Genomic DNA, 16,298 nt, shown 5'->3' on the forward strand with positions numbered 1-16,298 from the left:
ACAAGAAAATGAATGAATGAATAAATAATCAAATTATATTGATTTCAGTTAGCAATTAATAGTTTTACATGACGCAGAGCATGAGATATATTTGAATGTCTCAATGTCGTCTCACCTGCACCCTCACAATCATTACATTACATTATATGAAAGGGGGTGAGGAGGGGTGGTGAGAGGGGTTACAGCAATCCGTGTTTTAGGTGTATTAAGGTAGGGGAAACCCTAACGCATTCTCTGAGTGAGGTACATGTCAGATGCCCCGTTGAGTGATATCTGTAAGAGAGAAAGAGTAAGTTCATGCATACAAATAAGAGTTACAATCTTCCATAGGCTTAATCCCCACCATTATAGATCTGTTTTAGATCTTGTCTAAAAGATTGTCTGAAATATTTCCATTTACTCTAAATTACTATAACATTTTAAATGTGTAACACATCTATTGACACATCCACTGGGTTTAAGTTGCTTCGACTTAAAAATGAAAATGACAAAATTAGCTTAGATGTAGCTAAGCTTTTGCGAAGTAGCTTTTAGTGTAGTTAAGCTACATTCTAATTAGAGTAGCTAATAGATTAGCTCACTACATTTGTCATGTAGCTTGCTCAACGCTGACTGCATGTGATGCTAGATTCATTTCACATTCAACAGGCGCCGGGTGAGCAACAAGTTTAAGAGATCTTGAGGCATTGAAAAGGCTCGCTTCTCTGCTTCTGTATGCTGATGAAGAGACGTGGGGATTGAAGCTCTGCCTGCGGGTGGGTGTGCGAGTGGAGGTAGAGAGGCTGTGTCCTGCTGAGGGCTCAGGATGTTATTGCTCTCGTCTCTAAGGAAGTCAAACTAGTGGGATCTTGTGAGGAGGTGGAAGACCGACCCCCGTAACCTCGCTATCATCTCAGCATCGGATCTGCAGCCCACCATCGGTTTGAGCAACTCGTGCCACCCCCAAACACAGTTCCATTCCATTCAGAGCCAACATTCATGTGTGGAAATACTTATGTAATGTTATTGGCCTCATAAGATTGCGCAAGTCACGTGATGTTCAGGGAGGGGCTGAGCAGAGGAGATGCGAACCTTGAGGTCTCGGTGTGCCCTGACCCCTCTTCATAGCCTCTGGGTAATTGCGAGGAAAATGGATGCTTTGTTGAAGTTGTGAAACACAAGTGGGCGTTTTTATGGAGTTACTCCAACAAGTGCTCTGATGCTCATCTGGCAATAATTGCCAATAATTGTGCGCATTAGTGCTGCTCTGATGGATTTTGTGAGGGAAATATTTCTGCCCTTTTAAAAGGCCTCAGGGACAATAACCACAAGGTAGTGCAGGCACCGCTGTACAATTAATACAATCAATAGAAGCATTAGGCGGACTTCAAATGAACGCAGCGCAACACAATGCCATTCCACTGGAGGGAGACTCATTGGGCTTTGATTCAAATCATCGTCATTCATGACTAGTTGACCACATCGTTTTTACATACAAAAGTCAAACACTTCAGAATAGCGCCATAAAAACCACCTGGTTGAATCACAGTATTCCAATTGTCACTTTTAAAAGAGGGGTTTTGTGCCAACGCTTTATTAGAGAGTGCTTGCTGTTGAAGTATGCTAATGCTTTAGCGCAAAACCATTAATTGTCCTCGCAAAAGTTTTAATTAGATTCGCTTTGGTCTTTTGTACGAGAGCTTGACACATTGTGAGTAACATAGAAAAGGGGTAATTCGTTAAAATACAAGTATCACTGATTCACCGTTTGGGTAATTGATGAGATAAAATGCATTTTTTTCTTGGCGTGAGTCAGCCCTTTATGTGAGAATGTGATGCATGACGTTGTTTAGTGTTATAAAAAGCATTAATAGAGAAAAACAAGATTTACTCAGCGGATGTGTAAATGCCTATAAAATTAAACTAAATTCAGCGTGAACTGTGGATGATACATGGCGATTATATGACCTCCTATTGTAGAAAAATACATCCGGATGTTTCCAATGGCCCGTTTCCACTGAGTGGTTCAGTACGGTATGGTACGGGTCAGTACGGGTCACCTTTATCAGGCCTGCGTTTCCACTGCCAAAAGGGTACCAATGGTAAAGCTTCAGTCGACATCATTCTCGCTCAAGGAAATGTCAATGTAAAGCTGTACGGGTCGTTCATACATCATATGAGTAGTACTTCTCACAAAACAGATGTAAATACTTGTGTTTAAATGTTTATTTCTAACCTTTCTATAAACATGATTATATCTGCAGATCAATGTCTGCAATTATATAAAATAAATAAATAAATCCAACATATATGAACACATAAAGACCCTTAAAGTGTTTGATATGTTACCAATTACAGAAAAACTACACACAACATACATTTAGTCCTTATTTGGGTTCAAAAACAACACGTAACATATAGCCCAGTCAGTGCAAACCGCTCATCTGCATCTTTAATCTTCACCAGCACATGCAAACTCTGTTAGAGAGTAATTCTGTCATTCATAATAGTCCAAAAGGTGATTATAATAGTTAAACATGGCAGTTTGTTCATGTTTAGGTTGCTGAAAGAATCCTTTGCTCCTTTGTTTTTTCGGCTTTTCCTTTGTTTTGTCATGCGTCACTCTCTTGTTTGTCTGTTTCTGAAAGGATTGGATGTCAGAAGCACTTCAATAATCATGCGCAGGATATTATCATCAGCTCAAGAAATTTGTTATTGCGAATATAGATATAGACATGAGCTCCCTCTCTCTCTTTAGCTTGAAGGTATAGGGCTAAAGGGAAGGGGTAAATATCTCTTTGGACAGATTTTTCAGGACCACACATGGTGGTTTCAATTGTGGTCCAGAAAAATCATTGTTTTATATACCTTCGTTTTATATACCTTCCCTATACCTTCAAGCTAAAGAGAATTGGGATACCCCTACCTCTTCACAGGAAGATGCAAAACAAGGGGTAGGGATAAAGGGAAGGGCTAGAACTGTGATTGGGCCTTAGTCGATATCTGACTTTTGTATATTGTAGTGGTACATTTATATCATATTAATCTGGTAGTATTTGTTGACCAGCCACAACGGATTGATACACCCGGAATTAAGGAGATTCACAAATTTGTATTTTTTTTTTGTCATTACTAAGAATTTTTGGAACAAACAAGCATATGTTTTAATATATTCATAAATGTGTTTATGTTTTACCGTCATGCTTTAAAAAAAAAAAAGCTAAAATAATAACCTGTAAATTTCGCGATCTGTAATCTATATTAATAACTCCCACAACATTTTGACACTCGAATACCCTGTCAGTAATGTCTAGTGCAGGGGTGTCCAAAGTCGGTCCTGGAGGGCCGGTGTTCTGCTGACTTTAGCTCCAACTTGCTTCAAGACACCTGCCTGAAAGTTTCTAGTATACCTAGTAAGAGCTCTATTAGTTGGTTCTTATGTTTTTGAATAGGGTTGGAGCTTAAGTCTCCAGGACACCGGCCCTTCAGAACTGAGTGTGGACACCCCTGGTCTAGTGGCTGGGAATGTTTTTTTTTTTTTACAGTGTCTGCTATAATGTTAATGTTGTTTTTATTTGTTTACATAGATGAGTTTGGCCACTGTGTAAATGCACAGTATAGTTACGATCTTATTGCCACACTATCATAATAATAACTATAATATATGCCTTCAGTGATTTCCTGAAGATAAATACCAAAAACATAACACAACTAGAATAACTAAAGCAGTCGCAATCGTCTAATCTCATATAAAGCTGGAGATCGCTATGACATATGTTGACGTGTGCAGGTGGTGTAGTGCTGTCCCAATTCTGAGGGGTAAATTATAAAAGTTAAATTATATTTTAAGGGCCAAGGGGAAGGGGTAGGGGTACAAAAATAGAATTGGCCTTAATCACTTACCTTTTTTATTGATTTGATCTACTGTAGTTTAACTGGGGTAAATTTACGCTGAGTTTTTCTCCCCGAAGGACTTTGCAAAGATATTGCATGGCTATCAGCCAATCAGATTCAAAAACCAAACAGAACTGTTGTATTTAAACAGTATGCATGGGCATTGCTGTGTAATGTAAAAAAATAAGAAAAATTAATATGGTTTACAGTTTTGTAGATGATGATGATGATGACAATGATAAAAAGGTTCAAAAACAGTTTAAATCTTAATTTTCGCTATTAACTAGTGGCTTATAACCTACTTATAATTGAGATATTGGCTATTTTTTAGTATTTATGAATAGTATATAGTATTTATAGTATTTTAGTATCTTATTCTTTGTCCCTAATCCTACCTAATACCTAAACCTAACAATATCTATTAATAAGCAGCAAATTCAGACATTATTGAACAAAAAGTCATAGTTAAGATTTTTAAAAGCAAGAATTGTACCTTAAAATAAAGTGTGACCAATAATTTTGAGTGTAAACTGTCCCTTTGATTAAATGATTGTGTAATGCGTCATTCAATGAGTCACTGTGTATAAACATAACTGTACAATGTTATAAAAGGAATTATTTGTCAGAAATGAATATCAGAGTGATAACCAACTAATTCTGGAGTGAATAGTCACGCTCTCTTTTGTATTAATGTGTGTAATGCATGACACATGGTTTATAAGCATGGCTGTGTAATGTTAAAAAATAAACAACTTATAAAAAAAGGAGGAGCAGCGTTTACTTACACTATGTATGACCAATAATAAAAGAGAAAACATCTGTGTTTTTCAGACAAGATAGCTCTCGAAGGAATGGTTGTGCAGCGAGCTGAATGCAGACCTGCAGTCAGCGAGAGCTACATGAAATTAAAAAAGTAAGTCAATGTTTGATTGCAAAACAATGCGTCTGATTAGACCATCTGCAAGTGTCCTTTTTTTCCCAGGCTGCAGATCGAAGAATCCACCAAACCTCTTCGTTTTTCCCAGAGGCTTGAAAAAGCCATCACAACCAATTACAAACCTGTGTCCAACCACAGTCATAATGTAAGTACACTGTTAAAAACTTCTTGCAGAATTTACAGTAACTTACTGGCAGCAGTTTGCCAAACTACTGTATTTACATTCACAGCACCATTGATCTTGCTGAATATGCTCTATATTGCTGGTATATGTATATCTGTACTGTAAGATATACACATATTTTCACAATGCAACTTTAAAATACAGTAACATACTACATAGCTGTCCTACAGTAAAGTACATTTCATATTATATGATATTATAACATGGCCGAATGATCATTATGGTTTGCTTTTGCTTCTGTTCAGTTGGAATATGAAAAGAGAAAGAAAGAGGAAGGCAAGCGTGCACGAGCTGACAAGCAGAAGGTTCTGGAAATGCTCTTCTCTGCCTTCGAGAAGCACCAGTTCTACAACATCAGAGACCTGGTGGACATCACTAAGCAACCGGTGGTGAGTTGTTCAGCTCAAGGCGATTAAACTTACAAACACTGCGCTGGATGAACCCAGAGCTTGTGCTTCCTCTTGTGGAAAAGAGTAGGCCTACACTTGAGCTACTTTTAAAATGGTTATGTGCTTAAAAGGACAGTTCACCCTCCCAAAAAGAGTGAATTTACTCACCCTCCAGTGGTTGCAAACCTGTATGAGTTTCTTTGTTTTGTTGAACAAAAAAAATATTTTGTGTTCAACAGAATATAGAAACTTGTACATTTTTGGAACCCTTTGAAGGTGAGTAAATGGTAAGTAAACCGTCTTTTTTAAATTTGTATTCTTCAAAATACAAATTGAGATATTTTAGTTGAAATGCGAGAGCTCACTCATCCTCCATTGGTCCTGACTCCAGAAAGGTACCTAATGACCCATGCTTACTGAGTGGTACGGTAAGTACTGTCAAAAGGTACCAAAAAGCAAACCATACCATACCACTTTTTGGGTACCCTTTCAAAAGGGTACCCAGCCCAACAAAAGGGTACCAAAAGGCAGAGCAAAATGTGCAGCTGAACAATATTTGTTTTACAGAGATACATCACTAGCTCATGCACAAGCCAAAAGAATGAAAACAAAGGAATCGTCGTTTTTAAATACAAACCCAATACATTGCATCGTAGTAATAGATACATATAATAATGACCTTGTTGATCCAAGCTTAAACCAATCTTGTCGTCGTTTTGATGAACAGCCACAAAGCCAAGAAAAAAAGCAAAATATACCCTGTCATTGTCTACAAGGCAGTCTAAAGTGCAAGCGGTTTCACTTTTTTTGAGAGAGCTCGCGTCCGCGTCTATATTTGAAATAACAAACTTCTTGAGCTCATATTAATAACATGCTCATGATTATTGAAGTGCTTCTGACATCAGATCCTTTCAGAAAAAGTTAAATGAGAGAGTGACGCATGACAAAACAAAAGAGAAGCCGAAAAAAAAGGAGCAAAAGATTCTTTCAGCAACCTAAAACATGAACAAACTGCCATGTTTAACTATTATCATTACCTTTTGGACTTTTATGAACTCGGAATGACAGAATCACTTTCTAACAGAGGCTACATATGCTGGTGAAGATTAAAGATGAGAGGTTTTTCTATAATTAGTAACATCAAAGACTGTAAGGGTCTGTATGTGTTCATATATGTTGGATTTATTTATTTATTTTATATAATTGCAGACACTGATCTGCAGTTATAATCATGTTCATAGAAAGGTTTGTAATAAACATTTATACACATATATTTATGCGTATAAAGCATCTGTTTTGTGAGAAGTGCTTCTCATATGATATGTGAATGACCTGTACAGCTTTATATTGACATTTCCTCAAGCGAGAATAAAGAGATTGAAACTTTGTCCGACACCACGTTCACCATTGGTACCCTTTTGGCAGTGAAAATGCAAGTCTGATAAATGTGACCCATACTGTACGGTACTGTACCATTCAGTGGAATTGGGCCATTAGTGCTGACTCATAACAGCCCAAATGCCTTCATTTCACAGTGCTTGTAAATGTGTGCAATATACTGTACTGACACTGGGGGAAGAATTTGATGAATAAAGTTGTGCAAATATTCTCATAGCTTCATAATATTCAGGCTGAACCACTGAATATGATGGATTGACAATGTTTTTTGGTTACTTTCTTGACTTTGAACTAGTCTACGGATGTCGAGGGAGACCAACAAGCACACAACGTCATAAGATGTTAATATTAGGTTAGATTTAGGTCGTGATGTCACTTGACCAAAATTCAATGTCTAGTCAGCATCTAGGACAGTGGTTCTCAAACTTTTTTCACCAAGTACCACCTTAGAAAAAAATTGTCTCTCCAAGTACCACCTTACGACGCTATTTTTTAACCAGTATTAAAAATAGCGTTGTGGGCCTAATTAAGCTACATGTGTGCACAGTTTAAAAACTATGCAGATTAATTCCTATTATTAAGAATATGTATTATTGTCAGTCACTTTAAACATTTTAAATAGTCTGAACATTAACTGTGCTTGCAGGTAAAAAAAAAAAAACGTTTTAGTTAAAATGTGCTTTTAAAGGTTCATAAAAAATGGCGCTGTTCTTAAAAAGTAAAAAGAAAACTGCTGCACTTAAATTTAAAGTATTCATAATAGCCTATTCATCAAAAGCTGGAAATGTTGCTTGGACCTCATAAATATAGGCTATATGTCATATTCATACACTTTTAGACAAATCTTGAAATGTTAAATGTACAAATGACAGGGTTCATACAGGCACAGCCTAATGAAAATCAATTCCAGCACCTATTTTTTTTTCAAGACTGACATGTATTGAAGACCTGAAAAGTATTCTCAGCAACCCATAAAACATTGCATAGGAAAAGATACACATAAAAACCATTAATAATAATAATAATAATATTTATTAATCATATATTAATAATATAATAAACCTGCACTTAATGCTTGTGAAATCTTTTTTGTACTCAAGGAAAAATACTATTACACTGCTAAAATAACACAAATTTTAGTAAATAATACTAATATTAGGTAAAAGTACAAAGTACTCTTTTAAAAAGTACTAGTTGGTTACTTTTGAAAAAAAATCTGATTTTCATTATGAAATCACTTTTTTTAAGTGTAAACCTGATTGAATGGTTTAATTGCTTAAATCTCAAAGCTACATGTAATATGCACTAACAAAGGAAGTATGCTCGATTTTTCCTTTCATGACAATTAATCTTTTTTCAATAGCACTGGCAAAACTACCACATAAACTTTAAGGCCATAGAGACACTTTTTTGCCCATTTTTAAACAATATTTTCAAGCTTTGAAAGGTTTAATTAAAGTATATGGTAAAAATATTTAAATTTAGCCTTTTATTTACATATTTTACACTATTTTTCTTTACAATATGGCAAATCTGTTTCTTAAATAGCTGTACATCACATGTAGATTTTATTTTACACTTGATCTTAATCTAAAATACAAAAAAAAAATAATACAAGTACACTGTCAGTAAAAAAAAAAAAATAAATGACTTCATTTTACTTGAAGTATTTGAAATATGACGACACTACATTTATCAAAGCAGTGCTTTAAGAGCCTTATTGTTAATTTTGATAAATAAACAATACGTAACAACGAATTGTTTTGACCTGTAATGCTTTAAGACAGATCAGAATACAGCTTAATGTATAAATCACACAAATACCTCATCCAGAAACATTTCCAGCATAATTCTTTTGTCGTAAAGAAATAAGTCCCCCTTTGCTAAAAGTAAGTTTCACTTCACAATACAGCCAAATAAGAAGACCATTTGCATTGTCATCGATCATGCATCAATCTAATTCTAAATACTTGATAACTTTGAATACTTTTGACTAAATTTAGTCAAGGAATAAAGATAAATAATGTCTACTTTAATAGTGGAGAGATCGCGATTGTATTCAATCTGAGCACACAGGCGATCATGAGTGGACTTGCAGTTCATTTGAAAAAAAAGCCTATTTAAGAGCTCGCATATCTGTTTTAGCGATTTGCGTACATGAATGCGCTCTCGTGTTAAAATAAAGCACTCGCCACATTTGTAGAAATGAGTAATTGCGCAATACCTCCATTCCCGCGCCGCCATTCAGAATGTATTTAGAGGAGTGACAGGTCAGAGGCGAGTCGACTGGCTGTCGGAGAGCGAAACGTGTATGTAGATCATCAAAAAGGCAGAAAATATGTCCGCGGTTTAATTACTCTGCTAGACATCTCTATAGTGAAAACATCCGAGAAGCATTATTCCAACAAAATATTTGTTTTTAAGTTGTTTTCTCTGTATCTGCAACACAGAAAGCCTTTGTCCCGCCCTTACGTTTCACGCGACTAGAAAAGGTCGACTGTGATTGGCTACTTTTCATGTCAGTCAAATCACCCTTCAGAATCAATTCTTAAGTTTCGGAAACTGATTTTCAGCAGCTTATGACACAAAGCACTAAAATAAACATTCTAAGCACAGCGTTGTGATCGTACTCTTCACAAAACAGCCAATGCTGATCACATCGATGTTTTATTACGCATCAAAGGATTAAAAGTGTTAATTGTTTCTTTCATTATTTGGCGATTCCTCCGCGTACCACTAGGAGGAAGCCCGCGTACCACTAATGGTACGCGTACCACAGTTTGAGAACCACTGATCTAGGACAATGATATTTTGATGTCCAATAACAACGTCAAATGACCTTGATATATGGTTAATTTTAGGTTTTGTTGGAAAGTGACCAAAATCCAACGTCGAGCCAACATCTTAAACCAACGTCATACTGACATCAAATACTGACATTTATTCACCATGTATGGTAACCAAAATCCAATGTCTGATAGATGTTTTAGTGGTAATGTACACATCAAGCTGTAACATCATTAGATGTTGATATTTGGTTGTTTGTAGGTTGCATTGGAAAGTGACCAAAATCCAACATCTGTATGACAGTGGACACTGACAATGGCTTAAGACATCAACCTGATTTTCATTGATCACATTTTGTGATCCGAAGATGAACAAAGGTTTTAGGTTTTAGTAAATTATAACAGAATTTAAGGTGACGCAGTAGGTAGTGCTGTCACCTTACAGCAAGAAGGTAGCTGATTTGAGCCTCGGCTGGGTCAGTTGGCGTTTCTTTATGTTCTGCCTGTGTTCGTGTGGGTTTTCTCCGGGATGTTCCGGTTTCCCCCACAGTCCACCTACATGTGGTACAGGTTAACTGGGTAGACTAAATTGTCCGCAGTGTATGAGTGTAAATGAGTGCGTATGGATGTTTCCCAGAGATGGGTTGCAGCTGGAAGGGCATCTCCTGTGTAAAACATGTGCTGGAAGGTGGCGGTTCATTCCGCTATTGTGACCCCAGATTAATAAAGGGACTAAGTTGAAAAGACAATGAACAAATGAATGAATAACAGAATTTACTTTTTCCTTTAATTTCCTCTATTTGAGTGTCTTTCAATAATACGTTTTGTTTTATATTCTTTGAAAATTATGCTTTAGGTCAGGGTTATTCAATTACAAATTCAGTTGGGCCAGATTGTCAAACCAAGAAGGTTAGCTGGGCCAGTCATTTTAGCGGCTTTGTAATGACAAATTTTTAAACCAACACAAATTTATTGAAAAACATAAGGTTTTATTTGTTGTTTCCTTTTTAATTTTAGTCAGTTTGTAGAGCAAAAGGTGCATACAAAAAATAGCTGAATTAACAGAACCTGAGGTAGCCCCTATTTTTTCCACTTACAAAAATAAAAAAAAAACTGACCCAGGCTACATATCTGACCTATCAGATCACAAAGTGCCAAAAACAAAATAGTGCACAGTAGTTGGCTATTAGAAATAACATTGTTTCCTTTTGAAACTAAATAAACAACTTGCACAGATTTGACCCAGGAACATCTCAAAGTGCATAAAATAAAAAAGTGCACAGTATTCAACTATAACAAGACACTCTGTTATGCATTCCACATTATATTGATGTATTGTAGGCTAGTTACCCTGCTGATTTAGTGAGAGAAGGGACATTTATTTTGTTTTGAACGAGAGCAGTGACTTTAGACTCGTAAGTTGTCAATGCAATTCGAAGGCACTGGTGGAGTGTATGGTCATTCAGGGAGCAATGAGAGTCGCTTTTTATAGAGTTTGTGTGCGAAAAACATGTATAAGTTGATCCAAACATACTGAGCATGACGATCGCTACTTTCCTAATGTTAGGGAACTGATGTGCATTGACACCAGTCCAAAACATTGCAGGCCAGTTCGTGGAAAGCTCCTGTGCCATGGTTACAGATGACTGCATGACAACAAATACGAGTGTGAATTTCCTGTCGTCAATGGAAGTGACCAGTTTCTAAGCTCTGGCGTATAAGTCCCCTTCTATTGAAACAGTGACGGTCTCTGACAAAAACGGCCAACTCTGTGAGCAGATCAAGTTCATCCAGTCAACCAGCAAAGTTATTTTTAACATCGCAATGAAATCTGTCATCACATCCATGAAATAAACAAGTATTTGTCAGTCCAGGCAGGGTTAAGCTTACGGTTTTAATTGGCGATTTTACGTTTCAGTGTTGAGAAAAAGACATAATAATAGTAAGTAACCTAAGCTACTTCCGGCACGCTCTGCATTGCAGGCTATGTAATTGCGTAGGAATGCGCATTTTTCGCATATATATATATATATATATATATATATATATATATATATATATATTAATTTACTATCTGTGGGTGGAACCACGGGCTGGACCACTCAGGTTGAATCTGGGCCGTATGGGGCCTGCGTTCCGCTAATTGAATAGCCCTGCTTCATGTGTATTAGTCAAGACCTCAAAATAAATGTATTTCTTTAAAGCACAACAAAACTGCACAGAATCTTCACACTTTACAGATATCAAAGCATGTACTTAAACACATTCATAGAAAAGTACTCTATTGGTTTATTGGTTTTATTCCAATACTATTCACTGACCAGCTATTTTACCAGTTCACTTACACAAGTTCAACTGATTTTAAACACAAATATCTAATCAGTCAGTCAATTTAGCAGCAATGTGATGAATTTTAGGCACGTAAAAGTGGTCAAGATAATTTCCTGAAGTTTGAACCGAGCATCAGAATGGGAGAAAAAAAAAATTACTTTAAATGGCATAGTTGTTGGTGGCAGATGGACTGGTCTGAATATTTGCAGAAACTGCTGGTCTACTGGGAGTTTCACACACAACCATCTCTAGAGTGGTAAGAAAAATAGAAACTGTGAGCAGCTGTTCTGTGGGTGAAAATGCTTTGATTATGCCAAAGGACAGAGGGGAATGGCCAAACGGCTATGGACAGATATAAAACAACAGTAAGGCTGTTTATACTAGTGAATTCTCTTTTTTTCCAAATGCATTTTAGAATCCAGACTAGTTTTTACTGTTTCAGACAAATCCATCCTACATACAATACCTGACAAAAGTATTGTCTTCGATTCCAGTTGTAAGAGCAAAAAAAAAAAAAAAAAAAAAATATTGACTTCTAGTTGATCATTTGGAAAAGTGGCAGAAGGTAGATTTTTCAGATGAATCATCTGTTGAACTGCATCCCAATCACCACAAATACTGTAGAAGACCTAATAAACCCACATGGACTCAAGAATCTCTCAGAAATCAGTCAAGTGTGGAGAAGGAAAAATCATGGTTTGGTATTAAGAGGGTGTGCGAAAGATCTGCAGAGTGGATGGCAACATTAACAGCCTAAGGTATCGAGACATTTGTACTACCCATTACATTACAAACCACAGCAGAGGGCAAATTCTTCAGCAGAACAACGCTCCTTCTCATACTTCAGCCTTCACATCAAAGTTCCTGAAAGCAAAGAAGGTCAAGGTGCTCCAGGATTGGCCAGCCCAGTCACCAGATATGAACATTGAGCTATTATTGATGAATTCAAAGAATCCCGTTTAACTCCTGCAAGAACATTTTCTTTGCCATTTCAGATGACTTTATTAATAAGTTATTTGAGTCATTGCAAGCTCATGGAAGTCATTCACAATATTGATTCTTTTTCCTCTGCATCACAACTTTATATTCTATAGTGTACATTACTTCTGTTCAGTGACAAGTCAGACCTTACTGTCCTAATTAAATCATTAAAAATCAAGGCATGATCATATTTTATTGGGGTAAAATAAATGTACTCTAGAGGTCTTTGTCTTTCATATAAAGCCATTTCTGATACCAAATGATCAACTAGAGGTCAAGTTGATATTTGTTGTTCCTAAAACTTAGATAGGCAACAAGTACCTTTTGTCAGGTAGTTAGACTAAGAGTGTACTTACACTATGTACAGTTGCCTTGAACCGGGCCAAAGCACGCTTGTGCCCCCTCTCATCTCCCCGAGTGCCCGCACTCACATTACATTCGGGCCTGGGCACGCTTATGTCATCGATGCTGCGCTGTTCAGTTAGCGATTTCGCTCAGTGCAGTGGAGATTTCTTTAGCTATATTGCTCTAGTTGTTTGGGATGCGGTGACATGCAGTCAAATATTTCGCCAATAGAAAAGCCACTTTTGACGCTCATAAACAATCATAAAGTCCTCATGCTGCAGGAATTAGGAGGTTTGCTGAAGGTGTGCAGATGTTGTGCAGTGAGGGGTTTGAGTCTTTAATAAACTACGACAGTGTGCATTTACTGAACAGAAAGAATGATGATTAATAAATCCACATGAAACAGTCCCTTAAAAGTCACATCTCGCTTTCAGTTTCGGGCTTTGGCACATTTTGCACTCGCGCACACAAGCCCGCACCAAAGCCCAAGTGAACCGCGCTGAACCGATTCAGAGCACTCACACTTCTCAAACAATCCGGGAAATGGGCCTGGGCACGGTTCGGATAGCATAGTGTGTGTAGGCCCTAAAATGCATGATACTGTTTACACTCTCTAGGCATGCACTTGTATTGTTTATTCACACTATACATGCCACCTAGCAGTTGCATCAAACCAGTCTGAAGTGGAGTTAAAGCTAACTAAAATGGAGTTTTGCATTTTCAAAATGCTACATTTTGCTGGTCAAATAATATGGGATGTGTAGAGTGGATGCCATAACAAAATGTATGCATTTTTAAATGAAAATGCACTAGTCTTGTGTAAATGGCACCTAAGCTGCAACTCAGCATTTCTGAACAACCCTGAAGCAGGTGAGCTACAGCAGCAGACATGCACAGCACTGAAACTTCTGTCAGCTAACAACAGGAAAATGACTACAATTCACAGACTTGCCAAAACTGGGCAATAGTGAAACAAAAAAAGGTTGGCTTATGGAACCAGTCTTAACATATTTTAGGAATTTCTGTAAAAGGCATAAAACCATGGATACAATAGCTCTTTAGCCTATAGCAGGGTATTGTTGCTTATCGTATCCATCCCTTTAAGACTGCAGTACACTCATCTTGCAATGACTACTTTCAGTTGAATAACCATCTAAAATTGGTTTCTTTAACAAGCAACATGACAATAGCTAGGTTTCCATCCTTACATGAAGTGAATCTTTTCAAAGTTTACAAAAAAATCTAATAAAAAAAAGTCCTGAACAAAAAACAAGGTGTGTTTCCATTAAGTTGTTAGAGAGGCTGACTGTAGTTTTGTTAACCTAGTAACCAACAGTAAAGAAGGCAAGCATAATGCAGATGGCTGATTAATCACATGGGTGTGATGTTTGATACATTTTATTCAGTTTATTTAGCAAATGTGCTTCCATTTCCCATTTTTCACATAAACCCTTTTTCCAGTCCAAAACCAGATCTTAGTCTAACAGAGCAGCTTTAGGATATGCTGGAATGTGAGATTTGTAGGCTATCATAGATGTGCAGTCAGCAAATCTGCAGCAGCTTCATGATGCTATTGTGTCTCATTAGCCAGAATCTCAGAGAATTTTTTCCAGCTTCTTGTCGAATCTATAATGAGAAGAATTAATGTGGTTCTGAAGGCAAAATGGGGTCCAACCTGGTACTAGCAAAGATCTGCAAGTAGGTTTTAAAGGGATAGTCCAACCCAAAACTGAAAATTCCATCAGCATTTCCTCAGCCTTTGCTTGTTCAAAAATGATTTGACTTTCTTTCTTCTGTTGAACACAAAGGAAGACGTTTTGAAGAAAGCTGTAAACTTGTAACCATTGACTTTTGTAGTATTTGTTTTTTCCTACTATAGAAGACAATAGACACCAGTTTTCAGCTGTCTTCAAAATATCTTCGATTTGGTTATAGGGTAGATAGGATAAAAATAAAGATAGGATTGGAACCCTGAGAGTGAAAGTACATATAGAGTATATTTAGATTTTTGGGTGAACTATCCCTTTAAATCAAACATTTGTTTTCAGGAATCTTCAATGAAATGACTTTTTCATGATTGAAATCTTCCCATTTGCTTTTCTTTTGTGTAAGTAATCGTATTTGAATTGAGATTCAAACCAAGAAACAATGAATCACAAATATCCTACATGGACTTGGTGTTGATTATATTACCATAGACAAGTGAGCTCTTGAAGAGCCTATGAATAATTGCCACTTGACTACAGTCTCTGTCTCCTTGGAGGATTGAAGAAAAATAAATGCGATCTGAAGTCCAGATGAGTCATATCTAAAAGAAACTGAAATTGTTCCTTCTCACAGCGGTCTTGCCATTTAGCGGATAGATTAGCTAATGCTACGGTGAGGCTAAATAAAGAATTTGGTACTTCCATAAAGTCTGAGCAAGTTATAGCATAGGCCCTGTTTCCAATCCTGTTCTTATTAAAGGATCAACTCAGCCAAAATGAAAATTCTGTAATCATTAACTCACCCTTCAATTGTTCCAAACCTGTTTAACTTTCTTACTTTTGTCAAACACAAAAGAAGATTTTTAGAATGCTGGAAATCTCTAACCATTGTATTTATTTTTTCTACTACAGAAGTCAATGGTTATCATCTTTCTTCAAAAGATCTTCTTTTGTGAATAAAGAAACTTCTAAACAACTTGAGGGTCAATAAATTTCATAGTAAATTTTTGTGTGAACTATAAATTTAAGATGTCTTTTTGTTAATTTGTTGACAAGTTCATGGCACTAAATACATGTGTAAATGGGTTTTTAAATGTTTTGTGCTTGTGGACTTACAAGCAGTTCCAGATGTAGTCGAAAACTAATTTGAATATGGATTCCTTTTGTCCAGCAAACACTCATGTGGTTTTCTGTGCAAACACAAATGTATTTAAGCAACCTTAAAAGATACCTGCTTTCTACCTACTGACTTAGCATTAAAACATTACTGGATGAGTTAAAGTGTACTAGCCACACGTTTAAATGTAACCTTTTAAAATCATAAGTGAAGCGTTACGAAGTAATTTCAAGAGGATCACGTGATTGAAC

General features: G+C 36.6%; 1 protein-coding gene across 1 annotated transcript in view; it reads left to right on the forward strand.

Moving 5' to 3' along the window:
• The window catches only part of gtf2f2b (general transcription factor IIF, polypeptide 2b), a 56,840-nt gene that overhangs the window by 36,659 nt on the left and 3,883 nt on the right, over positions 1 to 16,298 (forward strand). Inside the window, 3 exon segments of the mRNA NM_001017832.1 lie at positions 4,705 to 4,786; positions 4,856 to 4,955; positions 5,240 to 5,383. Coding sequence (NP_001017832.1) covers positions 4,705 to 4,786; positions 4,856 to 4,955; positions 5,240 to 5,383 — 326 coding nt within the window.

Source organism: Danio rerio, chromosome 9 (genome assembly GCF_052040795.2).
Source record: "Danio rerio strain M-AB ecotype USA chromosome 9, GRCz13ab, whole genome shotgun sequence".
Classification (NCBI taxonomy): domain Eukaryota; kingdom Metazoa; phylum Chordata; class Actinopteri; order Cypriniformes; family Danionidae; genus Danio; species Danio rerio.